Source organism: Gossypium hirsutum, chromosome A08, assembly GCF_007990345.1.
Source record: "Gossypium hirsutum isolate 1008001.06 chromosome A08, Gossypium_hirsutum_v2.1, whole genome shotgun sequence".
NCBI lineage: Eukaryota > Viridiplantae > Streptophyta > Magnoliopsida > Malvales > Malvaceae > Gossypium > Gossypium hirsutum.
In genome coordinates, this window is record NC_053431.1 from 4936702 (window position 1) to 4955111 (window position 18410).

Genomic DNA, 18410 nt, shown 5'->3' on the forward strand with positions numbered 1-18410 from the left:
TGTTGGTATTTTGGTTATTAAATATTGATGGAGCAGTTCAGCTTGGCTCTCGAATGGCTTCAGCGGGGGGTCTCTAGTGAAATGAAAATGGAAATTGGATATTGGATGGGGTTTTTATGCTGAATACGGGAGTGACTAATAGTGCTCGTGCCAAACTTTGGGGAGTTTGGGAGGGTTTGTCTCTTGCAAAAGCCACGAGGGTAGCATGTTTGATTATTGAGCTAAATGTTTTGCTGGTGGTCGAATTTTTGAAGAGACCTCGTGACAATGATCATCCAATGGACATTGATCAAAGATTGTTTAAATTTGATTAATGAATGATGGATTGTGGAAATTCATCACATTTTACGTGAAGGCAACAAATGCATTGACCATTTAACCAACTTAATTAGCTCATGGAGTACATGTGGAGATGGCACGCTTTAAGGAACCACTTATAAGTCTTTGACCCCTACTCCAAACGGATGCTTGTGGAAAGGGGTCGTTCAAATTTAGTTATTCCTATTCTCTTTTTTGTACAAATTAAAAAGACAGTAAGTTGATGTGGTCCTTCTTCTCCTTGATTGATGGGAGTTTACCTACTAATAAAAAGTTGCATAATCTCGAAAATCAAGGATAAATACGATGCATCTATCTAAAACATTTTTCTATAAAGTTTTTAATTACGTTATGTGATCTACACACGTTTAAAGCAACTTTTTAAAACTAAGAACAATTTCTTGCCTCCCTAACTTCTATCTCATGATAGGTCATTTTACAATTTTCCCTTCGATTATAGGCAATTCTTATATATCATGGACTCTCCTTTCACTAGGTAAAAACCTTGACCAGAAGCGAGAAAGTGCTTGCCCACGGAAAATACCTTGCTGCTTGCTTACTGGAAACACCTTGGATACAAACAAATGTTCCTTGTATAATCTACATGTAATCACATCAAGACCTACATAAAATAGTTTACGAGGACAAAGCTCTTCTCAATTCTTAAACACGTTTAAAAGGTCCATCATGACTCAACAATTTACATTTTTTCATAAACTTACCTGAAACCTGAAGAAACTTAAAAGGATCGTATAAATATTTCCCGTCAATCAAAGAGAAGGAGGGCCAACTAACTTACTGATGCCCTTACAGACATTTATTAGACCCTTCGGTCTTCACAAGACTCATTGGAAACCACCCTTTGTAACTCTCGGCACCATGGTATGAACCATCACCAACCATCAAACTATCTCTTTGTATATGAACGAAGTTCACAATCAACATGGTTCTTGGCAAGAGGTTTTAGATTGGTCCATCCAGAAGGCCAAGGGCAAATCTCTAAGCTCGACGTCTATAGACTAATTATTGATACAACTAGATACAAATTGTCTTTTTTAGAATATATTTAGACCAATTAAACACCTTAATGATTGTTAACTGAGGATTGAAACTTCACTAAACTGTAATTTTGTGACCTAAAGGGGGGATTGTAACCATTGTATAGCAATCTTTGCGTAATAAATAAAGAATTTTAAGTATAAAAAAATTTTGATCAATAAATAAATAGTTATGGTAAATAGTGATCATGGCCTATTGACATGTTGACAATTAGCATAAACTATAATCAACATCAAAACAGCTTACAATTAATTTCAGAAAGATCAAAATAGCTTTTATAATATACAACATGATCTCCCAAGTTTCTCGAAAATAACATAATCACAGTACAGTATTATGATTAGATGTGTTCATGGGCTAAATTATCCGCCTACATTTCAAAGTTCGCATGAAAAAGAGAAAGATTTAGACAAGCAAGGGCCGAAAAATAAGCTTAAGTTAGACTTAAGTCTCATTTTTTATATGGGTTGGACCTTGGGCAAGATTTTTTAGCCCAACCTGGTCCTACCCAAATATATTATATTATAAAATAATTAGATTAATTATATATGTTAAATAATATTTATATTTATATTTAATCACTAATCCAATAACAATGATCTCAATTACCCAAAACTTAAAAAAAACTTTGCCCAACTAAATAACTCAACCAAAATATAAAATTTTAAAAATTATATTTAATACAATAAAATATTTATTATATTTATTTATATTTTTTAACATAAGTACTTTTTCATATATTTTTAATGTATTAGAAAACTTTTATTTTAATTTTTTTAATGCATTTAGTGTATTATATTCTTTTGAAAACATTTTTAAATAAAATTTAATTTTAAAAAAATCAAATATGAGTGAATCAAGTCGGGCCTGAGTTTACATTTTCTTAAATCAGATCAAACAAAATGTAAGTTCGTATTTCAAGTGAAATCCAAACTAAAAAATTGATCTAAATATCTTACATGAGTCTAGGCTAAATCCGACTTGGCCAGGAGCAACTCTAATCGTGATCTCCGACCAACACCTTAGGTTGAATTTTAGCTTGTTGACGTTATCGGCCTATGGTGCTAGTTAGTTGGGTTGTAAACCCATTGTTTTGGGCTTGGTGCCCGTCAAGTGAGTGCCATATTTTTCTTATTTACATTTTTTTCCTTTTACATTTTGAGGTGTTTATGGTTTAAGTCGGGCTGGATTCGACAACAAATTTAGGCCTTTTTTAGTTTAAATTTGGCCCGACTTGAAAAAATAATTTAAAATTTTTTCCAAACCTGGCTTGGATAAAAATATTAAAACCCCAACTTGCTTTGTCCCGCCTGTATTAATTTTTTATATAGTTTTCTAAAAAATATATAATACATAAAAAAATTAAAAACTTTGAAATAAATATTTCTCAACAAATTGAAAATAAATTTTAAAAAATATGTATACTTAAATAAAACTAAAATAAATGTAACTTAATAAGTAAATGTGAAAAATAATATCAAATTAACAATAAAATAAAAGTTATACAATATCCAAATAAAAATAACAAAATAGTAGCAACATAATTATGAAATGGTAGTAAAATAGTGAAAAAATCAATAAGAAAATAGCAATAAAATAATAAAAACAGTAAAAAAAAGTAAATTTTGTTTGTTTTCATATTCAGGTCAGGTCGGGCCTTGGGCTAAAAAAATTATACCTGAGGGCCGACCCATTTTCTAAACAGATCTTATTTTTTACTCAAACCCATTTTTCGAGCATATATTTTTACACGAACTCTCCCACTTTTTAATCAGGCCAGGTGGCTAGGCCCGTGAATAAGTCTATTTACATTTTACAATTTTCTATTATTTTGAGTAGTGTTGAAAATAGATCAATTCTAGTATTAAAAATGGTCAGCTTTAGAGAGTGGGTGGATTAAACTTAATATAGATGGTACAGTTTCGCTTAGCTCTTATTTGGCTACGATTGGGGGAGCCATTAGAGATGCTAATAGTAATTGGTTATGTGGTTATTCGATGATATTAAGCAAAGATGAAGTATTCAGGATTGAAGTAAGGTTTATGTTAGAAGGACTTCGACTAGCTTGGAACAAATGTTATTGATAGGTTGAACTTGAGTATGATAATGCTCTGTTAGTGAAACTAATTTTAGCCGATAAATCTATTGATAGTCATATTATGAAATTACAAACTATTCATAAGCTAATATAGAAAAATTGAAAAATACGTATCTATCATATTTTTAATGTTTACAATAAAATTACAGATTTTATGACTAAGCATGCTACTAAAAGATTCATAAGTAACTAGGTGTTTCTCGAGCCTCCTCAACTTATGCAGGTTTAGTTCAAAAAAATATTATAAGTCATTAATTTTATTCTTATTATCGTAATAGTATAATGCTGTTTTATTTTATAAAAAAAAAAAAAGAGTAACGGGACAGCCATCACCATCGCTGCGGTTGGATCAGGTGCCAAGCTGTCCGTAATGCTTGTACTCTACGACTGATTCTTAATATCATTTGTTATTGATTTATTTATTTATATTGTAAAAGAAAAATGAAAATTTAGTAAACGTCGATGCGTATTTCACGAGGTTATTTAGATCTTAAAATTTTAATTTAAAGCTCTCTCACACGCACACATCCTTCACGCTCCACACTCTATACACTTAGCACCCTTGTTTTTGTCATTGTTCTTCGTTACTGTTGTTTCCAATGGAGAAACTCGATCATATCAAATCTCACCTTGCTACACTTTCTCAAATCGGGTACGTTTCAATCGTTGCTTTTCTTGAATAAATTTTAATTAACGGTAATAACAATAATGATTATAATGCCGATCTTTGATGATTTTTTTTTTCAGTGAAAATGAGAAAAACGGATTCATCAACCTCGTCTCTCGCTATCTCAGGTAATGTCCATTTCAATGCGAACCGTTTTTTTTTTTTTTGCATTGATCTTTGTTAGATTTCAAATTCTGATGTTTCAATAAATGGCGATTAAAATTGTGAAAATTAAGTGGAGAAGCACAACAAATTGAATGGAGTAAAATCCAAACACCAACTGATGAAGTGGTTGTGCCTTATGATACCTTGGCTCCGCTTTCTGACGGTAATTATCTAATTTTTTAATCAATTCAAACAAAAACGAATATGGAGATTGCCTTTTGTTTGATCTATGAATAAATCTATATGTAGATCCTGCTGAAACTAAGAAGCTATTGGACAAACTTGTTGTTTTAAAGCTTAATGGAGGCCTGGGGACAACTATGGGATGTACTGGTCCTAAGTATGCTCTTTTGTTCCTAATTGTTCACCACTACTGTTTGTGTTTTGCATTACTTAGTAACAAAATCATCTAATTGTTCCTTCGTTTGATTTTATTTGAAAACAGATCTGTCATTGAAGTTCGCAATGGCTTCACATTTCTTGATCTAATTGTTCAGCAGATTGAGGTCATAAATATGTCTTCCCTCATAAGTTGTTGATTTCTCTTTCTGCTTCATGTAGTGAGATGTGGCTCAGCTAACTGTTGTCTTTTTCTTTGTTTTTGCTCAGAATCTTAATAAGAAATATGGATGTAACGTTCCATTGGTTCTGATGAACTCATTTAACACCCATGATGACACATTGAAGGTTTCTTTCTGCATTTATATGACCATTTTGTTTTACTTCAACCAATTTTTTTTTCATTAGAGATTCGATCTAATTTTCATATAATTCTTGTACAATGCAGATTGTTGAGAAGTATGCCAATTCAAACATTCAAATTCATACTTTTAATCAGGTTGAGATATTGAATTTAACCTTCTCAAGATTCAATTTAGACTTGACAGCTTAAAATAGAGATCCATTTCTAGTATTCTCTTTTCTCTGATTTTCCCCTCATTTCTTGGATTTGGATAGAGCCAATATCCTCGTCTGGTGGCTGAAGATTTTACTCCATTTCCTTGCAAAGGCCAGCCTGGCAAGGATGGATGGTAAGCTTTTGCCTGCTAACTTGTGAGAACATTAGATTTGAAGTGGTTTTAACAAGGGATGGATGTATCATATGATTAAATCGGTTAGTTTTAAATCAAGAAAGTAGGGAAAATTCATGTGGCATTAATATTTAGAGTTTCAGAAGTTTGTTACAGCATTCATCTGAGCCACAGCCCATTCCTAAGGAAAGTATTAATTGTGCATGTTGCTTTCAAAACTGTGCTATAAGTTTATGCATACAATATTTTTGCTAGATGATATATGTTACTCTTTTATGGATTAAGGTATTTATAAGACGGGGTCAGAGTTTTTGAAAATGAAGTATAAGGTTTTCACTGGATTCTGCATGCTGTAATGGTGGATGAAGTTTATTGAACTGCTTGTTCTCAAAGTTGTCTCTACAGTTTCTATAATGTTCTATCTTTGCAATCACTTGGATGATTCATAATGAATAAATTTTCATATTCCAGTTCTTTAGTTATCTTCACTTCTTGCAGTGATTAGGTTTGAGAATGGTTGGAGCCTTTTCTTCCTTTTTGAATTGCTTATTTGATGGTATTCTCTTTACTAGAGTATTTCTTTTCTGGATGAAAGGTATCCTCCTGGTCATGGTGATGTGTTCCCAGCTCTAATGAACAGTGGCAAGCTTGCTACTTTCTTATCACAGGTTGTGGCTACAACGCAATGTGATTTTTTCCCAAACATTTGATGCATGAAGTTATAAATTCTTTCTGATAATATATTTGTGTTTCATTGTTCCTTACAGGACAAGGAGTATGCATTTGTTGCCAACTCAGACAACTTGGGTGCTATTGTTGACTTGAGTATCCTTATTCTGGTTTCTAATGAATTCAACATTTTAGTTGTTACTCATGCACACACTCTAACACAGGAATCTCAAGTTCTTTTCTGGCAGTTTTAGTCCTTGACAGGTGCTCTAGAAATCTTGAACCATTTGGTCAAAAACAAGAATGAATACTGTATGGAGGTACAGGAATAGAACTATAATCTGTGTTATTTGGTTTCCATAGCTTTGTGATCATTGCTATATGGCTTTTGTTTGTGTAGGTTACACCCAAAACCTTAGCTGATGTGAAGGGTGGTACTCTTATTTCTTATGAAGGAAAAGTTCAGGTTTGAAATGGGCTCTTATTTGCTTTTAGAATTTGTCTTTCAATCCTCCCTCCTTTTGTAAATAGAAGTATATCTGAGGTTTTAAAGATAAGCTTTTTATTTGGTTTTAAGCACCATAGATAGGATTGTGGAGCATAATTATTGTTTTATAAGCGCCTTAGATAGGATTTTGGAGTACAATTACTGTTTCATATTTTTGTGATAATGGCTTGGTAAACCAAATGCATAAACGACCTCTCACTATCTCTCTAAATTTTGTTAATTGATTTTCCTATTGGAGAATATAGTCCATATCTTTAGACCAACGAAAAACCTGGAGTTATTTCTTCAAAAAAGAACTTATTGCAGTTAAATCAGAAGAATCTAAAGCTTAAGCTTTTGTATATAGCTGATTGTTTCAGTTTATTTTTTAGTTTTTTTGGGTCATGATAGTAATGTTTTTTAATGCTTGATGGTGAATCACCAACCGAGAAAGAAACAGATGTTTCCTAATACTATATAACTAACTTTTCCTGCACATTTGAAAGGAAGAGAAAAGAATGAAATTAGATGCTAACTGATACCTTCTTATTTATTTGTGTGGTTCAGCTCCTTGAAATTGCACAAGTCCCTGATGCACATGTAAGTTATTCATTTTCCATCTTTCTTTGCCTGTTTGTTGGTTTTTTATTTGTTCTTCCACCTCAATTTGCTTTTGACTTTCCTTTATTAATTTAATGGAGATACTGTGGTTTTGATATTAGATTTTGACCATAGTTCAGAAGGCAAGTTGACTGCTAGGTGGTCCTTGGGTTGCCACCTATGATAAGCTACATCTAAATATAGGGTGGAAGTTATTACATTACCAATTATCAGCAGATTTATTGTGGATGTTATTACTACTACATTATCAATCATCAGTAGATTTTGTAAGGAAGTTGAAGTTCTATGGGTCGGTTGGCAGAATTAGTTTTTGCTGAAGTTTAGGGTTAACCTGGTTGCAAGATTGTTATGCTCATTGAGACTTATGATTTTTATAAGTAGTATGGTATAGGCTAAGATTGAATGAAGAAATCAATGTTTAGGATTTCCACTTTACTGTAACTATGAATAATAACTTGAGTAGTGAGGTAGAGTTCGCTGCCCCGCAACAAGTTTTATTTTCTGTTGTGTTGTTGGTCCTCTAAAGCCTTTCCCTTCTAAACCAACTACCGAAGCCTTCTTAGCTTTTCTCATCCAGTTAAACCTTAAATGACAAGTTGCTGCTGCTGATATTACCAGATTATTCTTAATTTGATGCAACCCCTTTTTTTGTCCCGATGCCAGTTGGCCCTAAAGATCATATTTCTGCAAGAACTTGAGTTTCATGACTAAACCACTCCAGAACCGTAAATGTAGGCTTAATGACATAAAACAACCAAGAATAATTCCAAATTTCAAGAGAGTCAGAAATTGAGGGAAATAGAAAGTTTAAAGAATATGTGCAAGCCTGCTTTGGGCGGCCAACTTGATTTTGTCATTCAGACACAACATGATAGTGACAAATGCACAAGATCTGGTGATTTGTGTGAACCACCAGTGCTTGATGATGGTTTCTGTTATCACTGGTTGTGGTGCTACTGATTGATGTATGATAACGTAGGGTCATAGGCAAAAGATAGGTGATGTTGTTTGCCAGGATTAGAAGAAAAAGAGAGGTAGAGACATAAAAGGAGGGAGAGGGAAAGAAAACTTAACTGGTAATTACAAAAGAAATATGTTAACTTACTTATGGAACCTTGGACTGGCTACTTGAAGATGAGATTTGTTGTTATTGTCGCTGCTGCTGGTGGTAGATCTTTGATGATAAAAGTTGACGGAAGATACCTTGTTAGGGAAGAAGAAAATGGATAGGAGAAATGATGGGATCTTCTTTTGCTACAAAATTTAACAGGGTTTGTTGTTATTGTTTGGATGGTGGTACTGATAGGTTTTTTTTATGGAAAAGTATACCCTAGTAGAGTAAGAAGTAAATGAATGAGGGAGGGAGAGGAGGACATTGTTACTAGAAACATGGTACATCTCTGGCTGTGGCACATGTTTCAGGAAAAATGATGCTTACGGCTTAATTCATGGTTTGAGTGTTGTAATCTTGATTGTTTGGTAGGTCATTGAATGCTGTATATAATTATTAGGGTCATGTTTACTTTGAGAATATATATATATGTTTTTTATACAAACAAGTATATTTTATTCTAAATTTTAGTAGTATTCTTTACCTCTTTGTTCCCCTAATGATATGCCAACCAACTTCTATTCTCCAAATATCAGTTTGCATTTTACTGGGTTTACAGTTAGATTTTCTTCTATCATTTAGAGTTGACCTATAAATACCTCCATCAATTCACTTTCTGGTAGATTGGATTATGATAAATTGAGTCTGTCGATCATTCTATTTTTAACCTTTGATGTCAATATTTGAGATTTTGGGTGTTTCTCCTGAGCTTTCAGAAAATTTTTATTAAGATTTTTTAGATTCTTTCTCAAGTATTTTCATTTGAAAATAGTTCGTTCTGCACCACTGTCATACACTGAAACACTGACAAAGATAATCATTCGTCAGGTTTATGGCTGATGTGATTCTCTTTGTAACAGGTCAATGAATTCAAGTCTATAGAGAAATTTAAAATTTTCAATACAAACAATTTGTAAGTTACCCTCCCTTAAAGTATTGTAACTGCTTATAGGTTAGGCACTAATGATATATTTACAGGTGGCTGAACCTAAATGCAGTAAAGAGGCTTGTGGAAGCTGATGCACTCAAGATGGAGATAATTCCAAACCCAAAGGTTTATATCTTTTTTTTTTCTTTACTACGTTGCCTCTGGTAGAATTCTGATATCCAAATGATAAAATTGGCTGCAGGAGGTCGAGGGAACCAAAGTTCTTCAACTGGAAACTGCAGCTGGTGCAGCAATTAGGGTATAAATTGTACTATTTAAGGTTATGATGTATTAAAGTGCTAAAAAAATGGTCTAACTGTGTTATTTCCATGTGTGTACAAGTTCTTTGATCATGCTATTGGTATCAACGTACCTCGATCGCGATTCCTTCCGGTGAAGGCAACTTCAGATTTGCTTCTTGTCCAGGTTATTTTCTTCTTCCTCTAACATTGCACCCTGGATAATAATTAGAAGTTTCCGTAACATGTTCTCATATTTTCTTTTTCAGTCTGATCTTTACACCTTAGTTGATGGCTTCGTTAGCCGGAATAGTGCTAGAGCAAATCCTGAAAACCCATCCATTGAATTGGGGCCTGAATTCAAGAAGGTTAGTACTTATCATGTTGATATTGCACTTTTATATGGATGCTATTTCCATAATGACCTATAAATATATATTAATTTTCTTAACAGGTTAGCAACTTCTTAAGTCGGTTCAAGACAATCCCAAGCATCATTAATCTTGATAGCCTTACCGTGACTGGTGATGTTTGGTTTGGTGCTGGTATGGTTCTCAAGGTATATTACACCCTCCAACTGTTGTGTAGCTACTCGCATGTCTTAGACTTTTGCATTCCATATGAGCTATTTACGAAGCATTAAAATGGCTCTTTTGGTGAGATTGAATATTGTCCTGATTGTTGCAGTGTTCGGAATTCAGCTTAGTAGAATTTCCCTCTATTATGATCCTTTTGATGAAAATATATGTCCAAATATCAGTTTGATCCTAAATATGGTGTGAATGGTTATAAATTATTGATCTATTGCCCTAGTTCGCCAATTTTGTCGCCGATGTTTGCTATCAGGAAATCTGGACCATTGTTTTAAACTTTTAATCAATTGTTTTGATACTTGGTCTGCTAGAAAATCCAGATACCGGATGATTTAAACTTGTTTGATCATTCAGACTACGATTGTGTGCTAATTTTGCTGTTACCATGCTTCAAGTTTCTCCTCTTCTTGACACTTAAATTTTCCACGGAATTATTATCTTTTCTTACAGGGAAAAGTGAAAATTGCTGCAAAACCAGGAGAAAAGTTGGAGATTCCGGACGGAATTGTAATCGAAAACAAGGTGAAAACATTGGGATGACAAATGAACCACAGTCTCTTTCTTACAGCCATTACTGGGATTGGTTTTGTGTTTTGCTAATTGGTTGTAATGTTTTTTATTGTGGGCAGGAGATCAATGGCCCCGGAGACTTATCCAGCTAAAGGTTCAATGGTTAAGATTTGACATATCTGATTTTTGGTCCATTTTTAGATCGGAAAATAAAAGCATGTTACGTTGTAGTATCTACTTTGTGGTCTTGCGGAAGTCAAACTTGAGTCATTGAGTATATTTATATATATAAAAAAAAATTGGTTGATTTTGGTCTGCATATTATTGAAAAACATTAATTTTGATATTGTATACTTTCTGAATTAGTAAATAATTTTTCCTTTGTACTAATGATGCCAAAGAAGTGTGGGTTGAGTTTGAGACTTGAGAGTTGTTAAAGGATATAATTTTCTATTGTATTAATTAATATGTTCTATTTCATGTGATTACTATTAATTGTTTTAATAATTTAAAATCTATAATGATAAAATAAATTTAGTTCATATTTAAGTAATAATTAAAATATGAATGTATTGAATTTGCTGTAAGAAAAGAATGAGCTAAAAAAGATGTTCAAGTGTTTGGCATTAAAAAGAATTGAACAACTACTATCCTTGTCCCTGGACTGTAGATATTTTATAGTGACAATGAAATACATTATACTCATTCTCAAATGACCGGAAAAATATTTCACGTGTCTATAAGGTCATTCAAATCAAATGTAGCGTAAATGAGCCGCCTCCAAAATTTTTTCCTCTATACTGTCAAACTGCCTTCACTCTTATTTATTTCCCCCCTTCTTTTTTCTGTTCCTTGCCCTTTTCTCTTCTCCCCACCATCTTGTTGGTCTCCTTGACCTTGACTGCACCGTATTCTCACATTGTCACCAGCTCTAACCCTCTCCCCTCTCCCCTCTCCCTCTTCCCCTCCATAGCTCAACTACTGATTGGGTAAGTAACTCTCGTCTTTTCCCTTGTTTTTTTTTTTTATAAAATTTTTGGGTTTATTATTTCCTTTTCTTAATTTCTATTAATTTGATTATCACAGCATTGCACATAAAAATTCTGCTTCAAATATTTGTAGCTGAAAATTTTTATTAACTTTTGACCTAAACATCTATTTTTGTGGCAGTAGTTTCAGATATTTTGAATCTTTTAAAAGGAAAAAAGGGGAACCCAGTATGTGTTCATGGACTGCAGCTGAATCAGACATGGTAGTGAAGAACCGGTTGGTAGGGTTCCTACTATGGCAATCGATTCTAAGTAGCTTGATTTTCTTGGCCTTCACTATAACGATCGTCTCCTGGCGCTCCGCCACTGCAATCTTCGTCTCCTTTTTCAGCTTTCATCTGTCCCAGCTGTTGTTCTCTGTGTCCCTCTCTACCGTCTTATCTCCCCAACCTAAATTTAGACGTAGTTTTCCGGTGTTGCTGACGGCCGCCGCTGTTTCGGGTTCTCTCTCAGCTGTGTCTTTTTGTGGGTTCAATGGAAGAGTGGGTTTTAAGGGTTTTGCTTCCGGGTTATTCTACGCTTCTTTTTATGTTTATAAGCGGCGATGGGTATTGCAGTTCCCCATCATTCAGGTGAATTTATAATATTGTTAAGTCTTTCTTGTTCTGAAAAATATCTTCTTTCAGTCTGTTTTATGACTTGGGTTTTGTTTGCTTTTTGTCTACAGCGTCCCCTTTTCTTTAGCTTCAAGATGGGGATCCCTTCCGCCATTATTAGGGCATTGAAGCTTTCTGCTGCAGCTTATCTATTTTCAGCACTGCTGTTGGTATTTCTGCCACACCATTTTAGCACTGATCTCAAGCTCGGGAACTTTTTTATTCAACACATAATCTCCTATGCTGCCTGCTTTTCTATGTTTCTCTGTTGGGAGTTAACTCACCATTTGCATCAGGTTGGTTTTAACTTCGAAACACATAAAATAATTGCCATTTCTAACATGTGTGATTAAAGTTTAAACTAATGTAATTTCTAACACTAATAGGTAAGTAAATCACCTTTCCAATTCCTAGGCATATTCTCTTTGACCTCTAGGGCTTTTTTGTGGATGAAGAACTCGTGGTATTAGCTGCCAGATTCTAAAGAGGATTAAATCTATAAATCAATTCTATTTATGCACTGCTGATAGATATGTGTTTTTATCAAATTGAGTCAGTTCACTAAAAATATGTACTCATAGTTGTTGCATAAGAAACACCACCGTTCTTGCATCTTTTTTCATGTCTTCTGAAGTGGCAAATTCCTTTGTGTATGTTTTATATTCTCAACTTTCAATTCCTGGTATGGTAAACTACTAGCTTTATTGATCATGAACTGTTTGTAGTTTATCAAATGTCTTGGCTGCTATGGCTTTTTGGCATGGTGTTTGTTGCTATTGTTACTCAGACTTGTATGAGTGTTGGATAGGGTATGGTTGGATTTTTCTGAGTTCTTTTATGTATTTGGAAGATTCTTAGAGGTCATATTCCCATATCCATGTATTAGACACAAGTTTTGGACACAGGTGCTTCAATCAAATAAGAATCCGAGCAATATAGGTTTCTTGTCTTGCTCAAAAGGCTAAACTAATATCATCTTCTTGGTTACTATTTCACTTCCTTTTGCATGCTTCCACAGTACATAGAGAACATGCTTGTTCAGATTCAGTGACATTCTTTACTATACATATTTCATTGCACTTATATTCATGCTTTGATATAGGTGCTACATACTAAAAGGTTCATATTTGCACCACCAAAAGGATCAGCTGCAGCAGAAACAAATCCAAGTGAGCCTCTCCTAGCTACATTAGAGGAGAGCTCTCCAGCTTCTCTTCTGAAATATCTTGCATACCTTGATCTATGTATGGTTTGTGAGAATAATGTTGACTACTGGCGTCGAGCTGCCTTCTTTGAAGAAACTGGTGAGACTTACAAAAGAGTTGCAGCTGTATGTTTGAGACCTTTGGAGCAGCTTGCATCAAAGTTGGTCCAAGGTTTTGAAGGTTCTTCAGATGATAAAACCTTCTCAATATCTGATCAGTTGCAGTCACCAACTAACCCCCGACAGAATTCAAAATGCCACGAGCTAGTGAATGACTTCCAGGTATGACAACATTTTCTAGAGGTGTGTATGCACCCATCCCATATTGCGTATTCATCATGCAGAACCATTACACCACAATGATAAGAGTCCAAATTAATCAGGAGAATCTTTTAGCATCATAGCTCCATTTATGAAAACAGCGAAAAGCACTCATGTCTGTAACATTTTCTTTAAGTAGTAAGTTTAGAACAACTAAAGCTACCCTCAACAGTTCAGCATGAACTTATTTATATGAGGTGAAACAAGCCCAAATTTAAGGAGTATAAAGCGAAACTAATGAAAGAATAAAGTTCAGATAGAAACAAGCCCAAATTTCAGGGTATTTTTCTGAATCTATCTAAAATAAGCATGCCTTAATCTTATGGTTCGGTGGTCTTACATCAAATTTGTTTGTCTAATTTTTATTATATGTAAGGTGAACTTTTTGTTATCAATAGTTCTAGTTTTGTTCACATTTTAGACAAATAAACGGTAACTTTTTGGTAATAATTGCAAGAAGGCATTTAAGTAATTGCTGGTATTTCTGCTCATCCTGGGAGCTTTATGTGGCATTTATCACAAGTGGGAAACTGTATATGTGTTTGCTCTAGATAGGATATCTGGTTCATAATCTGATTAGTATGTTGGAAGGATATCTGGTAATGTTAGAAAAACATGCTCTAGTGCTGTAGGATGGTGATGAAATAGAATAATTTTTTTTTCTATTATAATAAAGCTTTAAAATCAAAATATTAATTTAAGAAATTGAAATTTTCCCTACTTTATGACAATAATCAATATTTGTGTTTTTTATAATTTAAAATTGAGATTGAGATTAAATCATTTAAAATATTAAAATGGGTAATTAACAGTTAAGAGTGGTGGATATTTATAGTAATATTTTTAATTGCTATTGAAAGGATTAACAATCTTTATCCCCCTACACCTCCATCCCTGGTTCTCTGGCACCAATGCTAACTGGGAGGGATTTCTCTGCCGATCTGTTGCTAAAGATACTTTTGCATGTTGTAAATTACTAAAATTTTGTTGTATTCCTGCAACAGAATGGAGATAGTTACGTTCCACATGTACCATTATTTCTAACCGAAGAAAATAGTATTTGACACTAATTTAATTAACATGCAGTAGTAAATAAATTATATAATAAAAAATTACAGCCCTGTTGCAGAAGGGAGGGGACTATCTGATCTCTCATCCTAGCTCTGCTTGAAAAAAATTGATCCCCAGATTATTCACCTTATGTGCAACATGGTTTGGTAGGAAGGCTATGTTTGCCGGACACTTTATCCTACTTAAAGCACTTGTGTCAGGCACATATTTGAATATGAATACGAGAGTATGACCTTCAGAATTATATAGAAGACTTGAAAATGTTTGAAGGCATTCATATTGGACAAATTTTTGCCTTTAATGCTCACTTCAATCTCTGGGTAACTTTGGTATTTTTCTCATTATCGACTAGGGAATCTTACATCCCTAGGCAGCACAGGTAGTTGGTTACAAACACTACTTTTCTTTGTAGGTTTATTTGCTTGCTGTAATTGCTTTTGTTCTGGGTTTGCTTTGTTCTCTTGTTTCTATGTGGTTGCTTGCTTAGTATATATAACCTAATTATGTATCAAGACACATTTGAAGGGGGTGGAGCATAGTTTTTGAGGCTGATTGTATTTGTGCTCAGCCAAGGTTGGGTTTTACCCTTTCAAGTTATATTGGGTGTTTTCTCTTGCGAGAAATTTCATCCATATGCATGAATTGCTTAGTTCAGTTGTGGCTTTTCTCTGAGATTTGAGCAAAATATAGATTGACTCATTTGATTGTAATTTGTATCAAATTTAATAATCTTTTGGTGTCACCTTTTTACAGGTATACACATGGTCTGCTCGAGCACTTGCTTCCTTAACTTCACGCTCGCGTAGGGAAGACCGATTTGGAGTTGCTCAACTATCTGGTAGCAATGCTGCTGCCATCTCAACACTCATAGCTTGTTTACTTGCTGTTGAAACATTGATGGGGAAAAAAATAAGCTTACAACCATCTCATCAGTTAATGGGAGCATTCAGCACGAAATCGGCTACCTTCAGTACTGGAAGAAGAGATGTTAGGACAGGAAAAAGGAGAGATGACCCACTATATTCTAAAGCATACGCAATGGCTGATGTTTTAAGGACTTCAATTTACGGCATTGTGTCTGCTTTCCACCATGAGATGCTGACTAGTGCCAAAGCAGGTCTTCTCGAGAAGGATTGGATTACTAGTAGCAAACCTCCTTTTGGAACTCGTGAGTTGCTGTTGCAGAAATTGCATCTTTTCCTTGACTTCCAAGCAAGTTAAATTATAAAAAGAAAGAATGTGAAAAGAACAAGTAGTAAATGGTAGAGTTTCAGAAGCTTGACTGCTGGTTTTTCTCCGGTTTCGGTCCATCATCTCAGTTCATGCTGCTTTTGTTGAAGAAAATCAGCCATTGTGGAAATTAACCAAATTTGAGGACTATTATAGGTTCTTTCCATTTCTATTTTTCTTTGAAAGAAAAGACTTTTTAAGTTTTTTCATCTTGGCTATGATCAAGTGTCAAAATGATACGAACTAATTGTGATATTCTATTACAAAGTTTTGCTGTTGAATCTTTGAGAATAGTTTCAGTTCAGATGCTCATACGGTGATTCACTGGTTATTTTGGCTACTTACTGTTGGCTTAGGGAAGGAAGATTTTGACACAATGTTTAGAAGCATGTATAGTTTTTTTCAACTCATAAATAGGAAGACAATGTGTTTTAATGCATTGAAACTCACGTTCTCCTGTACTGATAACAATACTTATTCGAGTTAAGTTAAGATTCAATCTAAATCAAAAGCACATAATAAGGGATTATTTTGAACATATATTATAAATTTTTATTTAATAATAAAAATCTTTAGTTAATTAATCAAGAAATAATATTATGAGAATATAGATAAAAAACCATACTAATGATTTCAGAAATTTTTTTAATTACTACTAATTTGAAGTCCTATTTTCAATAGGCCTAAAACGTCAACTTTAGACTTACTTTTAGCATTTTCGAGCTGTTTTTAATATTAAATTGATGACAATGAAATTGGACTAAAATAACTTTGTATTATGAGCTTTGCTATATTACTTAAGAGTTAAGATACTTTTAAGATTAGATATTTTTTTTATAGGAATAACATTGTATATATATGTAAAGATTTTTTATTTTATAACTGTGGTTAAAGTTTTTATCTAATTACATAATAATTCTGCTTATGCAATTAAAAAAAAGTTTAATCTACAAATTGGTTTTTAAATTATATCAATTTTTTTTTGGATACCTATTTTTTTTTTGGTTAGAAGTGCTATTTAAACTACTTATTTTTTTTTCAAATTGGTACATCCATTAGTTCAACCTTTAGTCAAACCATTAAATCTATTTTAAAAAGATAACCTATTAGAAGTTACTATGTGACAAAAAAAAGACAAAAAATATTATTTTCTCTTTATATATATATTTTTTTCTCTCATCTTGAGCTTCTTTTATAAGTGTGAGCATTTTAGGGTTTATGGTTTTAATTAAGGTTTTCACATATGATTGAACTACTCCGGCATCAATTTTTGGTTATCAAATAAATTATTAAAAACCATAAAATAAAAATATGTAAAAAATAGAAAAATCAATTCAACCAATTTTTAGCTCAATTAAACTAGTTTGTATTGGTTAACAAGTCAACCGATTTTTAACTCAATTAAACTCAGTTAAAATAAATTATTATATGGTCGGATCGTAATACAAAAAGATAACTTATTTCTTAAATAAACATAAACATGTCCTTAGTCTAATCTAAAATGAGCAAACTAATTGAAAGACCAATATGCCGTCTATCAAGTTTAATTGAGGAGATGTCTTGTCTTGGGCATCGGGGCGGATGATTCCTAGACGATAGAAATATAGATGTGACTGATTGGACCAATAGTATATCAAACTGGACCCAAGAAGAATAGATCTTGAATCCATTTATAGATTTATTCACTTGTGACGTTCAAAGTGTGACATACATTAATCCTGAGTGGATGACGGACATGTATGCTTGACTTGTATACTTTGATGTAAGTAAAAGCCTGAGTTCAAATAGATAAGGAACCGAAAGTTGCTGCATTGGGTATACGACTTTTGCAGTATGTAGCATCACTTACAACAGTGGAATTCATAGTCCAAAATGTGGGTAAATGATATCCTCTCATTGGTATTACATGATAAATAAAAAGTAAACATGGCAATGAGTCCTTCGTCTTTGAGATGAATGACTTGATTACTATTTGATAGTAATTGAATTTTCATTAAGGAAGAGTAATGGTTACCATGAGATAAAACATGATCATATTGGGAGAACAAATTTATCCCAAAAAAAGATTAAGGATATCCTATGAGGGTAACACTCTTATGACAAGGTCATTGGACGAGCACTAATCTAGTTACTTTCATAATGTTATGACATTAGGGACAACTTAGTCACCATACTATAATGGAATGACTTTGTAAGTAAATGAGTTTATAATAAATAAACGAAAAGTTAAAATTTAATTATAAATCATTTTGAGCCCTAATCACATATGTCCGATCAATCTATCCACTAACTTGTTGAAACAAAAAATGAATTGCATATTGAGTCAAATGAACAAGAATGGATAGAAATGGTAAAGTTAGAGAAATGAGAAACATTTAGAAATGAATGTGATTTTCTCTAAATGAAAATGACAATATGATTTTCTCTAAATGGAAATGACATG

The 18410-nt window shown here is 33.3% G+C and overlaps 2 protein-coding genes across 3 annotated transcripts; both read left to right on the forward strand.

Moving 5' to 3' along the window:
• Positions 1-3882: 3882 nt before the first annotated feature.
• On the forward strand, positions 3883-10886 carry LOC121204914 (UTP--glucose-1-phosphate uridylyltransferase). Its single transcript, XM_041075708.1, has 21 exons — positions 3883-4127; positions 4223-4270; positions 4379-4470; positions 4557-4647; positions 4753-4813; positions 4917-4994; positions 5095-5145; positions 5265-5338; positions 5934-6006; positions 6106-6163; positions 6281-6327; positions 6408-6473; positions 7062-7094; positions 9087-9139; positions 9205-9280; positions 9357-9413; positions 9497-9580; positions 9663-9761; positions 9848-9952; positions 10437-10508; positions 10616-10886. Exons 1-21 carry the CDS (start codon positions 4075-4077, stop codon positions 10646-10648), a joined length of 1404 nt encoding a protein of 467 aa, XP_040931642.1. The 5' UTR covers positions 3883-4074; the 3' UTR covers positions 10649-10886.
• Positions 10887-11156: 270 nt separating this feature from the next.
• LOC121204913 (uncharacterized) lies at positions 11157-16248 on the forward strand. 2 transcript variants are annotated; one of them, XM_041075706.1, is made up of 5 exons: positions 11157-11485; positions 11670-12117; positions 12213-12437; positions 13244-13627; positions 15491-16248. In XM_041075706.1, exons 2-5 carry the CDS (start codon positions 11716-11718, stop codon positions 15956-15958), a joined length of 1479 nt encoding a protein of 492 aa, XP_040931640.1. In that variant the 5' UTR covers positions 11157-11485; positions 11670-11715; the 3' UTR covers positions 15959-16248. The 2 variants fall into 2 exon arrangements, with proteins under 2 accessions (XP_040931640.1, XP_040931641.1); XM_041075707.1 differs by having other exon boundaries at positions 11189-11485; positions 11667-12117.
• Positions 16249-18410: the final 2162 nt, after the last annotated feature.